General features: G+C 52.0%; 1 protein-coding gene across 1 annotated transcript in view; it reads right to left on the minus strand.

Moving 5' to 3' along the window:
- The window catches only part of SFMBT2 (Scm like with four mbt domains 2), a 44900-nt gene extending 28796 nt beyond the window's left edge, over positions 1-16104 (minus strand). The window contains exons 1-4 of the mRNA XM_049776302.1: positions 16021-16104; positions 8999-9146; positions 8225-8319; positions 6012-6252 (exon numbers count right to left, since the gene is read on the minus strand). Coding sequence (XP_049632259.1) covers positions 6012-6252; positions 8225-8319; positions 8999-9095 — 433 coding nt within the window. The 5' untranslated portion in view covers positions 9096-9146; positions 16021-16104. The remainder of the gene's footprint in view (positions 1-6011; positions 6253-8224; positions 8320-8998; positions 9147-16020) is intronic.
- Between the last annotated feature and the right edge of the window lie 7679 nt (positions 16105-23783).

Consider the following 23783-nt stretch of genomic DNA (forward strand, 5'->3'; position numbering starts at 1 on the left):
CAGTGCTGGCCCAGGGCCCAGGTGAATTGTGCCCATAGGAAGGTGTCCCTGAATAAGGTCTGCCATGTTCCCTTCTCAATACTCAGCAACAGTGCTTCCACCTAGGGCTCCCAACCAACCTGTCTCCACTGATAAAGTCTGGGTTAAATGGTCAGGTGTTGAATCAAATAATCAATAATTGAGCTGGATGGAGGTGGATGCCATCCCAGGCCACGTGGCTCCGCAACCCCCATCCAGCCGGCGGGTCCCAGGCCCAGGTGAACGGCGGAATCAGACTCATCCAGAGACAGGCACCAGGAAGCATCAACTTTATTCATCCCTATCCACCACATGTGTGGTTTCTATCATAACCTTTCAAGCGCAGCCATACTTCGCTAGCCCTGCGTCTTAACCCCTTTCAGCCATCTTCCCTTTAGGCTCCATGCTGGTCAAAGACCAGAACGCAGAGACCCTTTAAAAGCCAGCGAGCCCAGCAGGGCAAAGCCCCTAATCCCCTCGCTCAAAGGCCTATCTACCTATTCCAAGACCCCTCCCAGGAATGGGCGGGGTCTTGCAGGTAAGGTCACACATAATATCTGGTTCCCAAGACCCCTCCCAGAAATGGGTGGGTCTCAGGTAGCTACACCTAAATCCAGGGTGGAGTTACAGTCAGGGAAGAGTGGCAGCCCCAGCCTGATGAGCACCAAGCACTCAGTTCCCAGGACAGCTGCAGGGGTTCAGCACTCCCGTGGCTTCTGCCTCCCTACAGCCACGAGAGTGAGCAGAGAGACAGGAAAAGCATGCAGAGGACTCCACACCTTCTGGGGCCTGAGAGTCAGCACCCACTCAACAGTCTTGTATGCTCAGGTACATTTGCAGGATGCTCTTGGGAACCTCAGGGGCTCAAGATTCTGGGCTGTTCATTACGGCTACACCTGAGGACACTGGAGTCCTTGGAGGACTGAGTCACTGCGGCTGCACTTGGGCCCACAGATGCACACAGGAAGTTCCCAGAGCAGATCAAGATATAAAAGGAAAACCATTTTCAGAACCACCATCAGACATGCCAACACCCTCATGGGGGGGAGAAGGTATTGCCCTGTCCCCCGGTCTGTGCCACATGTCCCCAGAACCCTTGTGCACGTTCTCTCATTGAGAGGCTAGCAGGTAACTGGCATTTCCTGGTCACCAACTATCACTGGGCAAGGAAAGGGAAATAAACTCCTATTAGAGCACCTGTGGATTCCTAGGAGGAGGGCGACAATCCCTTTTGGGCAATCCCAGGACAGAAACACTGAGCCCAGATTACTCCACAGAACAGCATTTGGAAAAAAACGTGGTGTTTGGTTCTGATCTGCCTACGCCCCATCCAGGGTCCAAATGGTGGGCTGAGATGTGGGATTTGGTCCCACCTCCAATGCCCAGGGGTGCCCCAGAGGTAAGGAGACACTGATGCCCCCACACCAAGTGTGAAAGCACAGCTACACATAGACACAGGGAAAGGCACCAGACCCCAGTCCCCAATGGTCTCAGTCCTGCTGCAAACCACTAGTGGTTCAACAGGGCAGGAGCTGCTGGTCCAGTGCCTAGAGTCTAAGATATATGCAGTGTGCATAAGAATTAGTTCATAAGTTTTGTTTTTACTATAGTCAGACCCTCCAATGGTCTGAGGAACAGTGAACTGGCCCCCTGTTTAAAAAGTTTGAGGACCCCTGGCCTAGACTGTCCGTTTCTGTCCTTTGGTCTCGAAGTCTCAAAGCAAGAATGTCTACAGAGCTTCTTGATCCCCACAAACAGACGGCCATGTGACCCTCTCTCCTAACACCTCGAAGATCAAGATCTTTCCACCCGGGCCCGGAGAGATAGCACAGCGGCGTCTGCCTTACAAGCAGCCGATCCAGGACCAAAGGTGGTTGGTTCAAATCCCGGTGTCCCATATGGTCCCCCGTGCCTGCCAGGAGCTATTTCTGAGCAGACAGCCAAGAGTAACCCCTGAGCACTGCCAGGTGTGGCCCAAAAACAAAAAAACAAACAAACAAAAAAAGATCTTTCCACCCAAATAAGCCATGGAGGGACTAATGCCTCTCATTTGGATTCGACACTGGAAGGAAATAGACTCATTCCAAAGTCTGGAAGCAAATCACAGAAACTAAGTGACAGGAAAGAAAATGCAGTGGCGTGACAGGTACAGGCAGTGCCCTGCATCTGGGGACAGACAAGGCAGGAAAACTTGATCCCTAAAACTTTAGACACCGAGGGCTCGTTCCTGGACCACTGCTTGCTGTCACCGGCCATTTCTTCCCAACAGTATCCCCTGCAGGCTCACAGCATCTCCTGCAGGCTTGAGTCCCCCACCCCCACCCCATCACCCATTCAAGAGAGTGGGGCTGATCTTTCCCAATAAATAACAGTGAAACAGGCCCCAGAGTAAGTGGTTTCCTTCCATTATGGCTGTGAACAGAGAGTACCGGGCGCTACTCTGGGTTATGTCGAGCCTCCTTGACTGATGGTGCTCAGCAGTTCCTTTTTGCTCTTCTGGCCTTGGCTACACTCAGCAATCAGTGCTCTAATGGACTCTTCATTTCAGGCCCTGAACACAGATTATGAAGTGTGGGTTTCCTCCTGAGCAGAAGAAGCACTGTGTCTGGGTGTCAGCTAGCTATCAGGCCCAGAGGCCTTTGAGTGTGTCCCAGTTAATGGGTCCTCTGCTGCTACTGCTGGGAATGAAATATGGAGGCCCATCCCTGCTCTCTCCTCCTGCCCCTCACAAGCAAGTGGTGTGATGACTTGCATTAGTGCAAGAAGCACCCACTTCACACATTGAAGTCATGTGTGCTACTGTTGCATTAAATAATTAACGATGGAGCTGGGTGGTGAAGGATGGAGGTGAAATCTTTCTCTGCCACCCCAGGCCACGTGGCTCCGCAATCCCCATTCAGTCGGCGGGTCCCAGGTTTAGGTGAACGGCGGAATCAGACTCATCCAGAGACAGGCATCAGGAAGCATCAGCTTTATTCATGCCCTATCCACCACATGTGTGTGGCCTATATCATAACCTTTCAAGCACAGCCATTCTTCGCTAGCCCCGCATCTTAACTCCTTTCAGCCATCTTCCCTTTGACCTCCATGCTGGCCAAAGACCCAAAGAGCAGACCCCTAATCCCCTGGGTCAAAGGCGTTGTCTACCTTTTCCAAGACCCCTCCCAGGAATGGGCGGGGTCTTGCAGGTAAGGTCAAGTTACCTAGGGAGAAAGGGTGGGGGATGAGGCTTCATCTGCTATGACGGTCATCCAACCGGGGGTGCTCACGCTTCTCAGCAGAAGTGGCTTTGAACAGCAACAGAATACACCCCACATAGCACATACACATATATGTATGAACACGTATGCACATACCCACATACATACACTCACACAAGCACATATCACTCAAATGCATTAAGACGCATGCACATGCCAACACATGCACACCTACGATGCATTAACACACCCCCACATGAAAATATACATGCTCATATGTATACACCCATACTCGCACTCACACTAAAACATGTATATACAAACATATATCCACACAAAATGCACACAAACTTTCACAGGCACTCACATATACTCTCAACACGCATAAATTCTCCCATATACTCTCACGCACTCAAAACATTCTCATATGCATTCTCCTTCACACAAACACACATACATACATACACTCAACCCACCCAATATCCCTCCCATTCTTTCTGAAAGTCTTTCCCCTCCTAACCTCCCCTTAAGCACTGCTGCACTTAGTTCTCTAGGAACTGGAAGCAGGTGGGGTCTCCCCATCTCAGAAGGGCAGGTGGGACCAGGCAGAGCTCTCTTCTGAGTCTTCCCCCATCATTCCCTGCGCCCCTTCCCATCACAGAACAGAGTCCCTCACTTTGGGCTGTCTCAAGCCCCAGACTAGGAGCCATAGGACCCAGTGTTTGCCTCTTCTCTTCTTCCCAAGCCCATGGCCCAGGGTGCCTGCAGAAAGCTCCCCCCGAGACTCAGGCCTCTTCCATCCAAGTGCTAGCCTGAAGGCAGAGGCTGGGAAAGACTCCCTTATTTCTGACTCCAATCACACTGTACCCTCCTTCAGGCCACCCTGAGGCATCTAGGACCAGTCAGAAGAATCTCTCCCACCAGGCCAAGTACAATGTGTGATATTGTTTCAACTCTTCCTACTGTTGACTGGTCTCACGGCAAGGTCTGCCCAGGGGTGGCTGTAGATGCCACAGTGAGTGGAGCTGAGACAGAAAATCCCACAAACAAATAAGACTCTTATTCAAGAACAGGCTATGTAAACCCTCCAATCCCTCCAGAATAGCAACTGCCTCTGGCTACAAGGCCACAGTTACCCTCCACCACAAAATCAATAAAACCTGTGCCACACAGGCCCACTATATCCAAACTGTGCACTGGACTAAAATGTTGCCAAGCTGTATTGATTACTTGCTGAACTGAAGTGCTTAGAACAGGTAATAAATAAAGCAAGCTTTCAATTAGCAGACCCGGGTCTCATCTGCATGGACTTCCGTCTTGCAGCCACATGAACAATGCCCCTTGGGCCAGGGTCTCCCATGTTTCAATCTGATTTTGTCACTTTAAGTGTGTCGGGTCTTGTCTGATAGTAGCGAGTCAGCAGGACACATGTTTGATGGAGTTTCTGAGACTCTGAGTGGTCCCCATTTTTCATCCAGCACAGAAGAGGCTTTGATTAATCCACTCAGCCCTGGTTTTCAAGGCCTGGGTTTCTGCCCGAGAAGTCCATTATCTCCCAAGGCCCCAGAACCTCTTTCTGAAACTATCATCAGCCATGAAATCAGTAACAAGTGTGTCCCACCCTTCAAGGGCATTGAGCTCCACATACCCAACACTCAGAAAGGCTATGCATGAGCTCTGCGAGTACAGTCTAGGTCAAGGTGACAGCCAGGAGGGGAATCCACTTCTCAGTCCCTGTCTGGGCCCCCTCCCTACACAGGTCCCTACCCATCAAGGCGTATCTACTGGGCCTCACTGAGGCCTGGAGTTCTTAGCATAGAATTGTCTCTAAAAGTTTATAGAACTTCTGCTGTTTCACCCTATCTGCCACCAGCACAGATGACTCACTACAGATGGAACAAGGTCTGAAGCTCATGGGTTGGGGAGGAAGAAAATCAAGGGCTCAGAAAGGTGGGGGCCCCTGAACACTGGTCAGCTACCCCCTCTCTTCAAACCATCTGCTTAGGACAAGTATGGGACTACCACGGCAATGACAAATGATGCCGGGGACACCAACCCTGAAGTGTCCAGGTGTGACCAACGCAGTCATGGAAACTAAATGAAGAGATAGTGTTGGGGTAGATCCTCTGGACCTCAATTTTTTTCTCCGGGACCAGAAGTACATCTTTAAGTCTTGGTCATGTTCAGCTTGAGCCTCAGCAAGTCTTTGTCCCTTGGACAACCCCCCCCCCCCTCCAGCAAAGCAGCACCAGCCTTATTCATCCATGTTTCCTCTTTGGGCCCTTCCACACAAGCCTCAGGGGACCCAGGCAACCCTGCTGTTGCTCCACATGAAGGCCTGTCCATGATCTGCAGCTCTTTCTGGTACCAGCAGAGCCACAGAAAAGTCACAGCCCTGTGACTGACAGGCAAAGGGTAATCCACAGAAACCCTCCCATCACCTTAAACTCACCTTAAACCCATGAGCCGTCAGTAGGCTGGTCTCCCTAAGTCAATGCAGGGTTGAGAGCACAGACCCAGGCTCAACTCCCAGCCTGACAGTGTCCTTTGCTGGACACAGGGTCCACCAATTCACGGAACTGAGGGAACAGTTCCAGTGTGCATTTGCATGTGCATGTTTGTACCTAAGTCTTTGTGAATGTCTGTGGATGCCTGTGTGGATGTGTCTTTGTGCATGTGTGTGCCTGTGGGTCTGTGTCCTTATGTGTGTCTGTGTTTATGAATATGCAAACATGCATTGCGTGTCTGTGTGACCGTGTGCTGAATCCAAGCAGGGCGCCTGGTGTCACTTACCATCTGGAGGCCTGAGGGTCCTGCTGTTCTGTGTGCACCAGCCCACAGGGTGCAGGTCAGCCATGAGCACGTCGCACCAGAAGTCAGCACGGCGGTCGTCACCGTAGCCACAGTAGCGAAGGAGCAGCAGCTGCCCACAAGTGGTGATGACCGTGGCCACCCAGTAAGTGTCAGGGCTGCCCTTGGTAGCCACCTCCAGCTTCATTCCTGGCTGGAAGTTACTCTGGATGCTGATTTCCACCTGCGGAGCCAGAGGCCTTAATGATGGATGCGCTTGGCATAGAGATGAGGAGTGATTACAGCTGGGGGCTGAAGCGCAGGACAGAAACACTGAACTATGGGTCTTTGAGTCTCAGGAGAGAGGTGCAGGAATTGAGGGGTCACCCAGGTCTTGACTCTGAATTACAGGAATTAAAGGACTGAGGAGAGGGTTAGAAGCTGGATGGAATAAGGGGGCATCAAACATGGAGGGGGCCAAGGGTGAGTTGGAACTACAGACCAGCCCCACAGCAAGGAGACAGGTGACAGCAACCCCCCCCCCCAAATGTCTGTCACAGTGCAGTCTGGGGGTAGGTTCGGGACACCGGCAGTGTTGGAACTGTAATGTCGAATAACCAAGAAGGAATAACTGTAAATCATGGTGCCTTCATATTAAAAGTTTTAAAATATGCTGGGAACAGGGGAGGAGGAAGGACAACATTGGTGGTGGGAATGCCCCTGATTCAATGTCACTATGTACCTAAAATACTACTGTGAATGATTTGTAATCCACTTTGGTCAAAATAAAAATTATTAATAAAAAAGATTGTAAAGTAAAAATGTAAATGATTTTTTAAAATGTATTGCTGGCCACAGAAATGAGAGGGGAAATACAGCCAAATCAGTTCCATCCCCAGCACCTTTTATGGTGCCCTAAGTGCTGCCAGGACTGATCCCTGAGTGCAGAGCCAGGACTAAGCCCTGAGCACCACTGGGGTGTCCCCAAAACCAAATAGCCTTTCAGAGAACATGCTGGCATGTCTGCAGCCTGTTCCACCAGGCCCCTGTATACCGCAGGCCACAGCCCCAGTGTGGGCACACTATCTGCTTTCTGGGACAGGCACGATAGACATGGATTGTGACCTGCAAACACCATGTCCGGCTGTTGGAGCGGCCCAGCCTGACCAGACAGGGGAGTTGACTGACTCTCACAATCCATCTGCCCAGCAGAGGCACATATCAGCCAAACATCCTTTCAACAGTCTCTATACTTAGGGCTCACCCCCCCTCACCTGATCTTCTTGTCCTCTACTCCAAGACTGAGTGAAACCTGCTCCAGCTAGCCGGGGCCTCTGCCCCCAGCACTGCACAGTGACACTGCACAGAGGCAGGTGGACACCAAGCCAGAGGCCAGGAATGAGTTCGCACTGATGGAGAACATCACATGCAGCTGAGTGAGATTTATCTCGGTCAAACTTTTCCACAGAAACAAGGAAACAACAGGAGAAGTACAACATGAAGAGAGGCAGGATCTGCCCCTCAGAGGCCACTAAGACCTCAGAACCTCCTCATCTCCTACCCAAAACCACATGTCCACCTCACCACCAAGATTCAAATTTCCAAGGGTAGCACCCATTCTGGTGACTCAACCCAGCCAAAGAGAAAAATGATGAGTAGGAAAAGTATTCCAATTTTTAATTCTTAGACAAACTTCCAGCCAGGGACATACTTTGGTCCAGTTTCTCACAATTAAAGTCTCATTTGCTGCTGTGCCCCAAAATGGGAGCATTTGTTTTTGCATTATTAAGCTGTCATGACTTAGGCTCTGGTTCTAGCCTGAACACAAATCGGACTTTGAAAAAGGGTCCCTGGGACTTGCCCTCTGCTAGACACACTTTGTGCCTTGCTGGGGCAGGAGAAAAATATATCTATCCCAGATGATGCCCAGGTGGGAGTGTTTTCCAGCCCGACCCAGCATCTTCTACACCCCATCCTGACCCACTCAGCCATCAACATGAAGACTCTATTCCCATGAAGATCAGCCACCCACCCACAGGCACCCCAGGGCACCCCTTGGATCTCTCCACACCTACGACTGTGGAAGATGAGCTAGCAATCTACATAGATCCATGAGTTCATCCACCCAAGTCTGAGCACACAGGGCTGTCTCTTCCTCTGCTTTCCTATACCTTCCTCCCTCAGGCCTCATCCTCACACCATTCGGGGTCACATACGTGTCGGAAGGAAGTGGGAGGCGCTGCGCAGGCTCCTGTTTCTTCCAAATACTCCCCCCAGTTGAAGCCAGCTTCCTCCATGCTTGAGCCTTCCTCTGTGGAAAGATAGAAACCAAAACAGTGTCAGGATGAGTGGGAAGCCAGGGAAACACTGGCCAGATGGCAACAGTGAAAGAAGGGACTGGGATATGGGGAAGGAGGCATTTCCTATCTGCTCTGCCCAGGGTTCCAGGGCTGGCACATGAGCACAGATGGAAACCAAGGCAAGGATCTCTTGTGATGAGACCTGAGGAGCAGAGCAGGGAGAAGCACGACCGCTCTGATCCTGACAGAGAGTACTGGATAGTGAGAAGCAAGGACTCCTTTCCAAATAGGGACATCAAGGTAAGGAGCCTGGCTGACTGCACCCAACCTGGGCTATTGTCAGGACTGGCACAGAGAGACACAAGGACAGTGAATGCAGGGTAGAGGGTAGTGTTGAAGAGCAAGCCAGGGCTGAATGCATGCAAGACAAACACCTTCACCACCATCACACCTCCAGTCTGGCAACTCAAAACAATCAAACTGTATCATGTGGTCCCAGGGAGGCTCGAGGCCTCTTTGACCTAACCGTGTGCCTTTGGGGACCTACTATGCTTGACACTCCACTTGGTGCAGCTCAGAAACAGGCACAGGGAATGTTCCACACTCAGACACACTCTCAGGGTTTCCCGAATGTCTGGAACTTCTTTTCTACCACCTAAAGCACAGGGCGGATGCAGTTCAAAGTCTCACCTGAATCCAGCTCTCCAAGGCCATTAGCTGGGCTGCTGGTCTCTGTGGGGTCTGCTCTGGGGTCCTGCATGCTGGAAACTGGCTCTGGGACATCCATGGATTCGAGGAAGGTGCCTCTTGCCTTAGCTCATCCTGCGAGAGGCCTTACCTGTGGTCAATGAAGCCAACAGAACATTTTCAGATTCCTTTGTTGACAGCCACTCATTTCTAAACCTTCAGTTATGATCACATTCCCCTGTGTGGCATGGTGCCCGATGTGATGTCTATCTGGGAGCAGAAGATGTCAAAAATAGAGTCCCCACTATTAAGGTGCCTATGACAGTCAAGCTGCACATGGTACAACAGGTGTTCATGGCATGGCAGGTGCACACAACATGGCAGGTGCACAGGGCATGGCAAACCTGCTTCTCTAGGGCAACGTCATGTGAAGTCAGACATGTCTCCCACCAAGAGAGAGAAACCACTCTTCAGTCCCGGTCCACCTCCTGGCATTGAGCAACCAAATATTGCCCTCAAAGCCCATACTTGGGGCTTCAGGGTTCCTTTAGGGTCCAACGTATACAGTTAAAAACAAACCACCACCAAATCCTTTTAAATCATCAGCATCTACAAATAAGGAACTTTGAGTTAGTTCTCTGAGTGGAACTGGTACCAACCAGGGTCAACAGAAGTCTCAGGGGCAGGGCCAGAGTGGTGGCATAAGCAGTAGGGCATTTGCCTCGCATGTGCTAACCTAGAACAGACTGCAGTTCGATCCCCCCACCCCCCCGGCTTCCCACATGGTCCCCTAAGCCAGGAGAAATTTCTGAGTGCATAGCCAGGAGTAGCCCCTGAGCATCACCTGGTGTGGCCCCAACCTCCCAGCGCCCCCCCCCCCCCCCCCCCCCGCAAAAAAAGAAATCTCAGGGGCAACAGGATGTCTTTTCCAAATGCCTGGGCTGCTCAGCTCTCTGCACTTAGCAACTCTCTCTGAACTTGAATTTACTGAACTGTAGGAATCTCAGGGCAGCTGGATTTTCCCTGCCTAGATTTCCCTGGGCCTGACCCTCCCCTGGTCTGTACCAGCCACTTAGGAGAGACAGGGGCTCCCAAATTGGGCAACTTTAGCAGGAGATGTAACCATGTCCCCCACCACACTCACTCCACTCCACAGCTCTGTGGAGGGTGCTGTCATTTCTGTTCATGGACAGTTCAAAGGAGGCACAACCTTAGAGGCCACTTCCAAGCCTCCCACTACAGATCCCTCTGTCCCACAAGCACCTGAAGGCTCAAGAAACTCCTTCCATCTCAGGCATGTAATAAGGTGTAAAGTCATTCTGTGAAAGGGGGGGAAATCAAGTCCAAGTCAAGTACTGAATGAAGGCATGTGTGGGGCATGTGATAAGTTTAGAGATGATTCTTCGAGGACCCCATTTGCCTCCACCAGGACTCTCCCTTTGAGTAGTGTGGGAACCATGAGGATACAGAGATCTCCCAAGAGGCTCGCCCACTGCATTTTTTTGGGTTTGGTTTTGTTTGGTTTTGGGACCACACCATGTGACACTCAGGGGTTACTCCTGTCTATGCACTCAGAAATCACTTCTGGTTTGGGGGACTGTAGACTTACAGCCCTTATGATGGGCTTAGATGGTGGAGATAGAGGCCTTTGTCCTTAGGTCCCCCATTAACCAGCAGGTCATCATCTTCAGGTGGTCGCTGCGGGAATCAGACTCAGACAGGCTTCAGGAGAGATAACATCTTAATTGCCCTGGCCAACATCTGTGTGGCCTATATCATAAACCTATTTAAGCATTTGCCATTCTTAGCTAGCCCTGTGTCTTAATTTCTTTCATCATTGTCACCTCCAGCCTCCATCCTGGCAAAAGACCCTAATCCAGGGGTCTCAAACTCAATTTACCTGGGGGCCTCAGGAGACAAAGTTGGGTTGATCCTTGAGTGCAAAGTCAGTAGTAAGCCTTGAACATTGGGGGGTGTGACCCAAACAACTAAAACAAAACAAAACAAAAAAGGATTCCTCTGGAACAGGGCCACAAAATGTTGTAGGGAGGGCCGCAAATGGCCCACAGGCCATGAGTTTGAGATCCCTGCGCCTAATTCCTTGGGTCAAAGGCCTTATCTAACCTTCCCAAGACCCCTCCCAGGAATGGGCGTGGTCTGGCAGGTGTTTACACCTAAATCCAGGGTGGAGTCACAGGGGACCATAAGGGACGCTGTGGATTGAACCAAGGTCATTCCTGGGTCAGCCGTGTGCAAGGCAAATGCCTACCACTGTGCTATTTCTCCTCCCCCCTCACTAAATTTCTATTCAAACATTTTCTTCTGATTCTTTTATTTAGGTACCATGACGTGCAAAGCTGTTAATAATAGCGTTGCAGGCAAACACATGATTTTGGAGGAACCAAAGAGGGTGGGCAGGAAGGACCACCCAGCAGTGCTGGGGCAAAGTGATGTGAGTGAAAAAAAGAGCTCAGACAGTATCCCGAATTCTGCTTCACAATGGATCATTGCTTTCACTAATGTTTCTTCACTTCGATACCAGTAATAAGTAAAATCCCAATGTCCCGAGTAGTAAAACACCAAGAGAAAATGTTCTTCAAAACTCAAATACCGAATTAGAGCTACTTCAAATCTCACATTAAAGCGTTTTTGTTCTGTTTTGGTTTTTTGAGGGGCAGGGGGTTAGAGAATCCAACAGGTCCATGTTTGCAGGGCTGTGTGAGCTTACAAACACACAAGATCTGCTGCTCAAATACATCCCTGTGTTGTATAAATATTAATTTTATAGTCCAAGGTGTGCATGGATGGATGGTGAGGCCTTTCTCATCCCAGCCTGGCGCCTGCAGCCCCTACGGCCTGGGTGGTCTTAGCTATCAGGGTAATGGTGAGGAAATGATCCACAGGCAGACAGATGAAGTTTCAGGAGACATAAAGTTTCATTAATAAAGCCCTAACCGCCATGTGCGTACCTCACATGGCTTCTAAGCACCCAACCTGTGTGCCTCTCTGCACCTAACCTGTGTCTCTGCTCTACCTGCTGTGTCTTCTTGCTGAGGCCTCTCTCTCTCCCTACCCCCAGGCAACCCCTTAAATGACCAACCACAAACACCTTCCAGCTATGAGAGGGTCTCCCTTTCCAGGTAAGATAGGCAGAAAGTTGGGTGAAGAGTAACACATTCCCAGACACAAAATTATTAGTTTTGGGCTTGGGGGGCCACACATGCCAGTGCTCAGGAGTTACTTCTGGTTCTGCGCTCAGGGGTCACTCTTGGGAGGGCTTAGGGGGACAATAAGGAATGTCAGGGATGCAATGCAGGTCAGCTGCATGCAAGGAAATTGTCCTTCACACTCTATCACTTCTACCCCCAACTTCTTTAAACCCCTTACTTTGATGTCCTGACAAAAGCACTTGGGCTTTCAAGCCCAAAAGAGCCCATCTTCTCCTCCTTAAACCCCCATGCAGTCCACATCAGTGACATGCCAGTCTTGTCCGCTTCTGGGACGCCCAACCTGTGTGTCTCACCAGATCTGGCCACACCAGTGGCATGTGGAGACCAGAATGGAGAGGCTGCCTGAGCTGAGTAGGCAGGGGCAGAAGTTCAGCACATACAGAGGCAGGGGAGGGGTCCCCAAGGACATAGGGAGGGCTGTGAGGCTGAAGGAGGTTGCCTGCCTGCCTGCCTGTCTGTCTGTCCTTTCATCAGAAACTACAGCTTCCCTCAACCCAAAAGCCAGTGATGAGCTAGTTATGGATACCTGGCAAGTCTGTAACAATTAGTTTATTAGGGCCAGAGCGCTAGCACCATGGGGAGAGTGTTTCTTTTGCCTTGCCCATGGCTAACCTGAGTTAGACTCCAGTCCAAAATCTAAAAAGAAAAAGAAAAGTTTATGTCTGCTAGGAGCAAATATGAAGTGGGAACCCCTCCCCCCATCAGTAACTCCCATCCTTTGGCCAATGCTGGCCTGCCCCAGTCTCAAGCACAGCTGAAGGACAAACAGGTCCTGGTGGGAAATGAGAAATAAAGCCCCCTGCAGGTCTCCGCAGGACGTACATGGGATTTGGTGGGTCCACTCTCTTCCCTCCGTGGGAATCCTGTGTTCCCCTTCCCGGGGGGCAGCGGTCCGCCCTGGACCCCAGAGACCCTGACCGGCAGATGTGAGGGGGTTTCTGTGTGCCCCCCCCCCGTTTCATGCTGGAGGTCCGGCTCTAGTCTGAGAGCCCATCAGGTCAGTGTTTATTCGGGGAAGGGAGGAAGCAGATTGTTTGCAAATATTGCGCTTGGTCGGTGAAATCCGAGCCTCTTCTAGAGCTGGGCAGCCCCTGCCAAAGGCCCCTCCAACCCTCTGCTCCCCGCACCCCGGGAAACGAGGCGCAACCAGCTCTTCCACCAGCCCCCAAACCCCTATCCATGTGCCACTGAGTCCCCCAGGTCTTGAGCGCATAATGGAGCTGGATTAGGGGGTAGGGAAGGTTCAAAGGTGTGCTCTCCGGCTGTGGAGGAGAGTGCGTCTTCTGGGAAGATGCCCAGGTCCCTCCCGGGACCCGGGGCTCCGCGGGCGACCCAAGCCCGGGGATCTGACCTCTGCCAGCCCAGGGTCCTGGGATCTGGACCCCAGCCCCGGCGCCGCGCCCTCATCGAGTGGAGTTCAACTCTAGAAACTCAAAGGTGGAGAAAATCAAGAAAGCGAAACTGCAAGAAGTTTGGGACCGAGAAGAAGCCCCCGGGGTTGAAGCGGCCGTCGCGCGTGCCCCCCGGGTGCCCACTCCAGGGTGCGGGAGTGCAGGAAGGGTCCGCAGGGCCTCGGTTCCACCAGCGCCCAAGGAGGACCCGCGCATCGACCGCACCGTTCTTTGTAATCGCTTGTACGTTCGCAGCTGCAGCGCTGCTCAGTGCAAAATCGAGAGTTTCGAGGTGCTGGGGGCCATTGGGGGAACATAAGGAGGGAAGGTCTGGGCACTGAGACACTTCAGGCCACTGTCCCTTGGTCAGGGCCCACCTGAGGGGCGGCTATCCTGGAGGCGCTGGGCTGGAGGGAAGGTCCGATGTGAGTTCTCCAGTCCCCGGGGCGGCCCCCTCCAAGAAGGATGCTCAGCTTAGGGTCACTGCCGATGCCCTGGGGCGGGGACTGCCAATGTCCTGGAACCCCGAGGCTTTCACTAACTACAGATTCGCCAGGCAAGCAGATCTGAACCCCAAGACCTGACATTGTCCCGGATCTGTTGGTCTCCTTGGCCTCCAAAGGCTGGAGACCAGCGTGGTCCAGTCCCAGGCAGGGCCACCGGCCACCCCATATCCACGAGGCGATGTGTTCAGGCCACTCACTACCAATGTCGGGCAGGGGGAGACCCTTCCCTTGGAGTTCCCTCTTTGCCCCTCAAACTCCACTAAAAAAAATCCCTTCATGGAGACCTCCTTACCTCCCACCTCCGTCTACTCAGACCATGGACAAAAAGCTCCTAAAAAGGATTCACGTGAGCTCAGATTCAGTCTTTGGGGACGCAGGCAACTGGGACCTTCTTTCCATGGACGCGGTCCTCACATGCACCCTCTCACCTTCCCTGGAAAGCAGCTCGATCCGAGTCCCGCTTCCCAGCACCCCCAGATCACTCCCAAACCAGCCCGCACCCCAGCGGCACCCAATAAAGTCCCTTGAAGAAGCCCCTCCAGGCTCCACCGACTTTGCGCTTCACTCGCACCAGTTGGTCTCCAAGAAAACCCTAAACCCAGCCTTGGTTCGGCCCTCGCGCGTTGAGCACCACGTGCCAGCAGCCCTTGAGCAGAGAAAGACGCACGCGGGGGGTGGGTTGAGGGGGGTGGAGGGCGGGTCTCCCCGAAACACCCCGGCCCGCTTCGCTGCACACACACCTGTGCACACACACCCCTCTCCCCAAAGCACAAGCCCGCCTGTGCTCGCGCGCCCTGGCCCCGCGCACCGGGCCAGAAATCAGGGCGTCTCGCTGACGCTCTTTCTCTCCCCACTTAGAATTCGCTAAAGCTGCCCTTGCAGTGGCCAAAGAGAGTCGCGAAGAAGCGGGGAACACCGGGAGTGGGTTTTTCCCCCACCTTTATGCTCAGTTTTTCCAAAGCCACCGGGGCCCGCCATGTTGAATGTGTCTCTGCTTCTTCCAAACGCTCAGTCCCCCGTCCCTGTGCCAAGACGAACCCCAAGTGCACCGCGGCGGGCGTGAGGCCACCACCACCCCCTCAACTGTCCCCGCTGAAAATCAACACACACACACACACACACACACACACACACACACACACACACACACCTTGCCCAATGGTTGTTTCTTTCTAGCGAGCAGATCTGACCAAGACGCACCACGCATTAAAACAAAATAACAATAACAAGAATAAAATACCAATTCCCAGCCTAGATCAGAACCTGGGCCCAGAAAGGAGCGCATCCGAGTGTCTGCAACAGGAAAGCCCCAAGTAACAGGATGTGACTTGAAAGAGGGGGGGGGGGGAAGGAAAGGGAGAGGTTAAAAAAAATGAGCAAAACAGAAGAACAAAAAAATGCTCACCCGTACACACTCCGAAACTACTCCAGCCCCGTTCCTGCTCCCTGCGGGGAAATCTATAAGGTCCAGGCGATTCCGAAAGCCCCCGAGGTTGGTTTGCGGGGGTACTCTCCCTCTCCCCAACACACACACCCTAAAAGGAGAAAGGGATCCCCTGCGAGGGGGTGCCACGGGGGCGCGGGGCGCAGGGGCGGCGGCTTGGCCAAAGTGCCCGCTGGAGGAAGAGAGCGAGCGAGTGAGGGAGCGTCCGGCCGGAGCTGTTGGAGACTTTGCAACTCCGAACACGCACGGTGGGGGGCCGCGGTCTGCTCAAGTGCGGTGCCGGCTCCCCCGCACCTCTCGCCCAGCGCCCCTTTTGCGCACCCCCACTCCGGCTCCGGCTTCGCCTTTGCAGGTCGGAGCTGGAAATCTGCAGCTGCCCGACCCACGCGCTCTGCTCTTCTTGAGAAGAGACCAGACCCGGGCGCGGGGATCGGGGGTGTGGGTGGGGTCCTACCTGTCAAGTGTATTTGTCCTTTTCACCTTGGGGCGCCGGCGAGAGGGTCTTGCGGGTTCGGCTCGGGCCCTGGCCCGGCTCCCACTCGCGCGCCCTCCTCCACTGTGGCGCGCGCGCCCGGGTCCGTCCTCCAGCTCCAATATGGCATCCGCTCTGTGCGCATGCCCGGCACCTTTGAAGCTAATGATCTTGTGTGTGTGTGTGTGTGTGTGTGTGTGTGTGTGTGTGTGTGTGTGTGTGTGTGTGTGTGTGTGTGTGTGCGCGCGCGCGCGCGGGCAGCCAATTCTTTCCACCACCTTACCCCGGCGTCCGCGATTCCCAACGCCGTCGAGCCGGCCGCTACTCTGCAAGCTTTCTTTGCCCAAACTGGATCCGGGCACCCCCTCTCCTGGCACCGATCCCCACCCTCCGCACAGGCATTCTAAGCGCCCCCAGAGCTTTCCGCGTTTCTTCATTGCAGCTCCGCTCTGCGCAAAGTTCCCTTTGGCATGCATCTGCGGGAAAACCCCATGCCAACTCCACTCCTCACTGGTCACGCTGGCATTTCGGGGTCTTGCAATCTCACTGTAGGTCAAGCGTACAAACTTGCACCAAAATCAGCTTCTTCCTCACCCCACCCTTGCACCACCCTGAGTTTAAAGGGATGCTTTTCCAGGAAGATTTCAGCGTCTCCAAGCCCTTCCAGGGGGGTTTTCTTAGGAAAATGTGCCTCCAGCGGAGATGGAAATTTGCACACACCCGAAAAATCAGACTCGCCACCCTGTCCCCCCTGGTCACTCAGAGGGTCACCCTGCTTGGCCTTGTTTTTCCCGGACGAGAAAATGATCGTCTTTGGGAACGTTGGCGGCCCTTCTGGACTGGAGGGAAGTTCGGGGCGCGCCTCGGAGTGGAGGTGGGGGTCATGGACAGTTCTCGGGGCGCGGGGACTCACACGAGCCACCCAGGCCGAGGGCGCAAGGCCTGGGCAGATACTAACCAAAAGACCTAGCTCGGACACGCTGGAGGCGTCCAGGGAGAAGGATCTAAAACTTCGACGGTGAGTTCAAGTCCTCCCTGGTGCCCGGAGCTGCGTGTAGGATCCAGTCCCCGGAAAATGGAGCAGCGACCAGCTCAGTTGCCTTCTCCCATTCTGGGGTCCACGGTGCAGTTGGGCTGCCTCACACCGCGCTCCCTGAGAGCCCCAGGGTATGGAGGAACCCTAAAATCCAGCGCCTGTCCTCGGTGTACCCACCGCCTCTGCGCGCTTCCTTCGAGGGCTTGGAAAGGGGGCGCATTGCGCAGGGACCAGGCAGGGTCCTGCGCCCTCGGGGGTCTCTCCCGGGAGGGTACTAGGACTGAGGGAGAAACGTGCCCCGAGACGGTTCTAGGCTTGCCTCGAGGGTCGGGACTCAGCTACGCACGACCAGAGCGCGGGGCTGGTGCAGACGCGGCCTCTCCAAGAGCGTGGAGCGGGCCGCAGTCTCCTTTCTGAGCTTTGACCCCAGCCCTTTGCCCCATTACAAGTCAGGCCGATCACACTCCAGCTGTCCACTCCAGAACCCCAGCTCCTCCTTTGGGGGGGTCACCAAGCCCGAGTCCTGAGCTTTCTCCTTCCAGCAAGTCGCTAAGGACAGATTCTCATCCGCCCCTCCAGCTGCAACATTTGCACCCCCAATAAATAGTCTTCGGCTGTACCCGGGGTCTCCCCGGAGTGCCTCCAAATTGAGCCCCAAATCCTGAACTGCGAATTCTAGCACCGCCCTAGGCTCTTCTGACCTTGAGCTCCTATTCTCTCTTCACCCTTAAAGACATGCAGAATTTGGGCAGTGGAGAAGACCCAAATCGTCGCCAACTCAGACCGCCCAAACGCCCAGTGGCCTCCCCGGGATCTACCGTGGCACCTCCCGGGCACACTCGTGTTCCTGATTTCATCCCCCGCAGGTTGGAGGGAGAAAAGTGGGTGCAGTCTCCTCCCCGCTCCCCACGAGCCAGCGCTGTCCCCCGCCCCCGCCGGCCCCGAGGCTGGTTTTTCAGCCATTGTTATGCATGGAACGTTTTTATTTTTTTTTTAAGCCAAAATAGAAAAGCCTGGAATCCCCGGCGAGCGCTTTGTCTAGTGATTCCTGCGAAGTATCTGCGTGTCTGTGTGCAGACTCGGTGCCCGCGCATGCATGCACAGTGGGGTCGCCAAGGGGGCCGGAGAGGCACATTTTGGAGTTCTCGCTCCTCCCTGCAACCAGCTGTTTGCAGCGGAATTTCAAGTCGGCTTTGCTTTCGCTTGGCTGTTGCCACGTGACCAGAGAAGAAGGTTCTTGAACTTTTTCCCTCCCCCTGCCGTTCCAAGGGCACCATAAGAAAATTGGTTCTAACGCTCCCCGAGGCAATTAAATCGGCCCCTTCATCCCACTCCAATAGCTTCCAACTTTCATTTTTATTTCAGAACCAGACGCCCGAAGGCATAGAGGGATCCAGTTCCCCCGGACCGCCCTAACTCAATTATAGAGGAAAACGTAATCATTCCAGCATCCTTAGCCAGCTGCAGAAACTGGGACTGCTTCAAAGTGGAGAAAGCATGAAGCATCCCAACTTCAAGAAATGCAAGCATGTAATGTCTTCTGGAGCCCTCAGAGTCCCCCCCCCAGATATTAAAGGTTCACCAAAACTCTTGGCAAAAATATGTTTTTGATCACGTCCCCACGCTGTAATTTCATTTCTAAGCTATGATAAAACTCTTGCGTTTTGGGGCCCCTTTAAATGCACTTATAACTCTCCGTGATGTTTTTCAGTGGTACCTAGGAATTCTTTTTTTTTTTTTTTGGTTTTTGGGCCACACCCGGCGGTGCTCAGGGGTTACTCCTGGCTGTCTGCTCAGAAATAGCTCCTGGCAGGCACGGGGGACCATATGAGACACCGGGATTCGAACCAACCACCTTTTGGTCCTGGATTGGCTGCTTGCAAGGCAAACGCCGCTGTGCTATCTCTCCGGGCCCCCTAGGAATTCTTTAATCCAAATATAAGATTATATATATACATGTATATAATTTATATACAAATATAAATTATAAGACATTTAAAATTGGTCTGTGCTCTGTGGGAAACAGATGTGCTGTTTCCATGTGTTTGATGCTGCATCCCAATTTCAGAATGGAAAGTAATCAATGAAAAGTTTTTCTCTTCCTGTTTGTTCCAAAGTATCACAAAACCAAACACAGGTGAGTGGAAAATTCCACACGTTTATTATTTGCTTTGAAACTTTTTCATATACTACAATTGTCCAAAGACAGAAAGTGACTTACACCGTGTGATGAATCACACCAACTATGGGGACCGGTTTGCTTCTAAGTATTCTAGGTATGTCTTACCATCCACACTGAGAAAAGTGAGTGTACTAAAGAAGCATTGCTATGCTCTTTAACATGACTTTCTAGGGGCCAAAGAGATAGTACAGTGGGTAGGGCACTTGTTTTGCAATGGCTGACCTAGGTTTGATCCCTGGCTTCTCATATGGTCCCTCCAACTCAGTCAAGAGTGATTGCTGAGTACAGAGCCAGCAGTAAGTCCTGAGCTCAGTCACTTGTGACCCAAAAGCAAATAAAATAAAAAGACTAACGAGATACTTAATAAGCAAAGTACTGTTGGAAAATGTCTTTGCACCAAGCTAAGACCACCCAAAGGAGTCAACAGAAAGTCTTCCCTGTGCTCCCTCTTCTCCTTCATTCCCAGTTCAGCCCTGGGACACTGGCAGTGAGTCAAAAAAATCAAGTCATAAATTTCCTGCAGGAGTCCCTGTAAGGCAGGATTTGTGCCAGTCTGAGGACATTGAACAGAGGGCCCCAAAGGTCCTTTCACAGCCCAAGCTTGTTTATCAATCCACCCCAGACCCACTTTCTAGAGCAGGGGTCTTCAAACTTTTTAAAGTGGGGGCTGGATTACGGTCCCTTAGAGAGCTGGAGGGCCGGACTATATGAGCTACTAATTCCTACTCACACTGCACATATCTTATATAAATAAAATAAAAACCATTTATAAATAAACAGATCACACTCCAGTATTTCAATGGGAAGTGTGGGCCTGCTTTTGGCTAATGAGATGGTCAATGTCAGGTTCCATATTTGTCACTGCCAGCCGTAACAAGTGATGCAAGTGGGCATCAGTTAATCTTGATCTGGTTGGAGATTTCAGATGTTTCATTCTTGAAAAAGTCTGTTCACAGGCATAAGTGCTACCAAAGATGGTTACCATTTTGAGTGCATGGTCCCTGATATTTGGATATACACTGAGTGTATATGCTGGCAGGTATCTTGGCAACCAAACAGCGCTCACTGCTGGCTGGCCGGATCAGACTCCTCTGCGGGCCGCATGTGGCCCGCGGGCCGTAGTTTGAAGACCCCTGTTCTAGAGTATTCTATCGCTGTTATCTCTGCCAATTTGACACAGCCAGGGTAGATATTTTGGGATCATAGCAAAGGGAGAACTGAAATAAATAGCTCTCCAAGGGAGGAAGGGAGAGAGAATGAGAGAGAGAGAGAGAGAGAGAGAGAGAGAGAGAGAGAGAGAGAGAGAGAGAGAGAGAGAGAGAAAGAGAGAGAGAGAGAGGCTCTGCGTGTGAGAGATGCAGGTTCAATTTCCATCACCAAGCACCACGTATCACCCAGAGTGACCCCCACCCAGCCCTGGCTGAGTGTGCCCCCCATCCCACCATCACCCTCCACATACCACCAGGCACAGAACACAAACACCAAAACCAACCATGGAAAACATCTGGACAGGATGGGCCTGGGCCAGAAACCACTTTGGCTTTGCTGCCTGGTTCTCTTCTCCAGAGCATGGAGGATGGATTGAGCAGGAGAGGAGAGGGGTGGGCTTTGTTTTCCCAAGAAAGGCTGCTTGGGAAGCCTGGAGGGGAAGTTGCCATCTTGGCTCATTGTCCCTTGTGGTGGAGCCACTGACTTGTGGATGAACAGCTTGCGGTGTGAGTTTCTGGCCTGCTATTTCTTCCAGCTATGGATTATTTCCTGCGTCAGAATTGCTGCTGGACCTGCGTCTCTTGTCCTACTCGGATTGGTGGTATGGGAATCCCTCTCCCTCTCTGGGGATTGTGAAACACTCAACCTACGATTTCACAATGGCTGGTGTTCCGTTTCAGGTGTCCTTGAACCCAGTTTCCTCCCAGATTGTTCAGTTTCATCTCTATACACTGGGCCAGCCATCACTGAAACAGATAGGCGGGTTGTAGTTGTAGTTGACAACCCTGGAGTTCGACTCTGTGTGGACCCTAGTGTGGGGAGACCGGAGGTGGCATCCACAAATGCCTGGTACAGAAATACACTCAGGCCTCCAGGTGCCAGAGAGACTCAGGTTCAAGCAAGAAGGTGGGTAGTGCAGAAGACACACTCCCCCTCTGAGAGGAACTGGACCTGATTCATAGAGAAGGCAGGACCCCAGATTTACTGGGCTTCATGACCCAGATTCATTGGACTTCAGTCTCACTACTGTCCTTAATAGGCTTAGAAGACCCTTGGTCACAGGCAGGACCAAGACCTGCAATTGTGACGTTTGTTTGCAGCGCCATCTGCTGGAGCAAATGAGACCTGTGCCCTGTCCTGCCTGCTGGATTCCCTCCTCCTCCTCCTCCTCCTCCTCCTCCTCCTCCTCCTCCTCCTCCTCCTCCTCCTCCTCCTCCTCCTCCTCCTCCTCCTCCTCCTCTTCCTCTTCTTCTTCCTCCTCTTCTTCCTCCTCCTCCTCCTCTTCCTTTCGTTCCTCTTCCTCCTTTCCTCTTCTTCCACCTCTTGGTCCTCCTCTTCCTTTTTTCCTCTTCCTTCTTTCCTCCTCCTCTTCTTCCTCCTCCTTTTCTTCCTCCTCCTCCTCTGTTTTTGGAGGGGATCCCAAGCAGTTCTCAGGATTCCCCAGCAATTCTCCACCAGTTGGACCAGCAAACCCAATGTGGGAGAGCCCAGGATGCAGAGATGACTGTCCTGCTGAGCAGGGAGGACCCAGTCCCCTGGTCAGTGTTAGGCAAACCGGTTCACCCAGGCAACAGGCCTCACCACACTCCTATGTCCAGGCCCCACTGCCTGACTTCATGGTGCACAGAGGTGAAGGACAGCAGGAAGGCCCCAGCGTGGGCACCAGTTTGGTTCCACGTGGAGAGCTGCAAAGACACAGCTGAAAACAAGCAGCATGTTCATATCAAATTGTTCCTCCAGGGGACTACAGAGAGGGTTTCCCTGAAATAAAAAAAATCAAATCTTTTCTATTTTTAAAAAATGAGTCATTACAACCAGCTTTTAAATAGATGCTCTGGTTCTATTTTATCTCTTTAAAGAGTGGGATTTTTAAGGCTGTAATTATTTCTGAACCAGAGCTGATGGATTCCCAATGGTTTTCTTCTGAATTTTCTATTTGAATTTTCTCACAGGGAGGAAACACTGTACACAATTCAATGTGAAACCCATTTGACTTTTCTGAGTGCGCAGGAAGAGACTGTTCTGTCCTCAGTTCTGAGCCTCCCCAAGCAAAGATATTGGGGAGTATTGGGCCCAAAGAGGCTCCACTGCAAATAGGCAAAAGCCAACACTGACCTAATCTCTTTCAACACAGTCCACCCTTGGAAGTTCCTTGAGCTTAAATCCTCAAGTGTAACTGGTCCCCTGGATGGCTCCAATGCATGGTCAGAGTTGGAAGACTGACCTTGTTTCATCTCAGGATTTTTTCTGGGAGTCCTACAAAGGAAGCCACATGGCTCTGAATAGACTGAGAGACAAGAGGAAACTCCCAAGCAAAGTTGGGCAGGGGTGACAGTTGACAGACTTCCACAGGGTCAGCAATGGCTGAGGCACTGAGAGTTGTTGAAGTGGGAGAGAAACAGCACCTTTGAACCCCTGAACTCAAGATCCTCTTGACATGCCTGCCTGTAGTACAGAGCCCATTTCTCAGGCAAACTTACTTAGAGTTCTCACTGGTTTTATACTGGCCTCCTTCCTCAGGGTCATGGTCCTAAACCAGTCTCCTCCTCCCCAAAACATCCCCAGTTCTCCCGTGCAACTGCAAAAATAAATTTTTAGACTGTCTTCTCTATGATATGATGATTGCTGCCATCCTGCAAATGTAATCTAAAAATACGAATGTTAAGTGCAACATCTTCACTGTACATGATGATTAGCCATCATTTCAATTTCTCCATTGATTTTCCAAATGGTGGCAAATCAGCGAGGTATTTATTAGAGGATCTTCTTTTTCTTTTTTCCCATCTGGAGGAAAGATACATTTCCCTTCTCCTCCAGGGAGAGATAAAGCAATTATAGATTATTTCAACATGGTAGGTCTCAGGGCTAACTTCTTGAGAGGAGATAATGATTAATTAGTATTTAGAAGCAGACTGGAGATAGAATTGGTTTCCTGAATGCTTCAAGATAATAACTATGGCCAATCATTGGTCTGGAAAATGTATCTGGGTTTGCTTTTAAAAAGGCTGAATGACTAAATCTAGGTTAATGCCAATCTGGGTCAGCTCGGACTGTTGGAACAAAACACTTCAGTAGTGATTTCCTCAGTCTTGGGGACTAGGGCTACAGCTCTCTGGGTGCTGTGAGCCTGTTTGCTGGTGATGTGGACCCAAGATCCTCAATCATTCTATGCCTGCAGCTTGGCACCCATTGATGGGGCTGGGCTTGAAGACCACCCATGTAGACGGCACATCCTTGTTGTCCTCAGTTGGTCTAGTCCCAGTCATGGAGCTCACCACTAGCTCTATCACCCCTATGAGCCCCATCTCCATGAACCAT

Source organism: Suncus etruscus, chromosome 7 (genome assembly GCF_024139225.1).
Source record: "Suncus etruscus isolate mSunEtr1 chromosome 7, mSunEtr1.pri.cur, whole genome shotgun sequence".
Taxonomy (NCBI): domain Eukaryota; kingdom Metazoa; phylum Chordata; class Mammalia; order Eulipotyphla; family Soricidae; genus Suncus; species Suncus etruscus.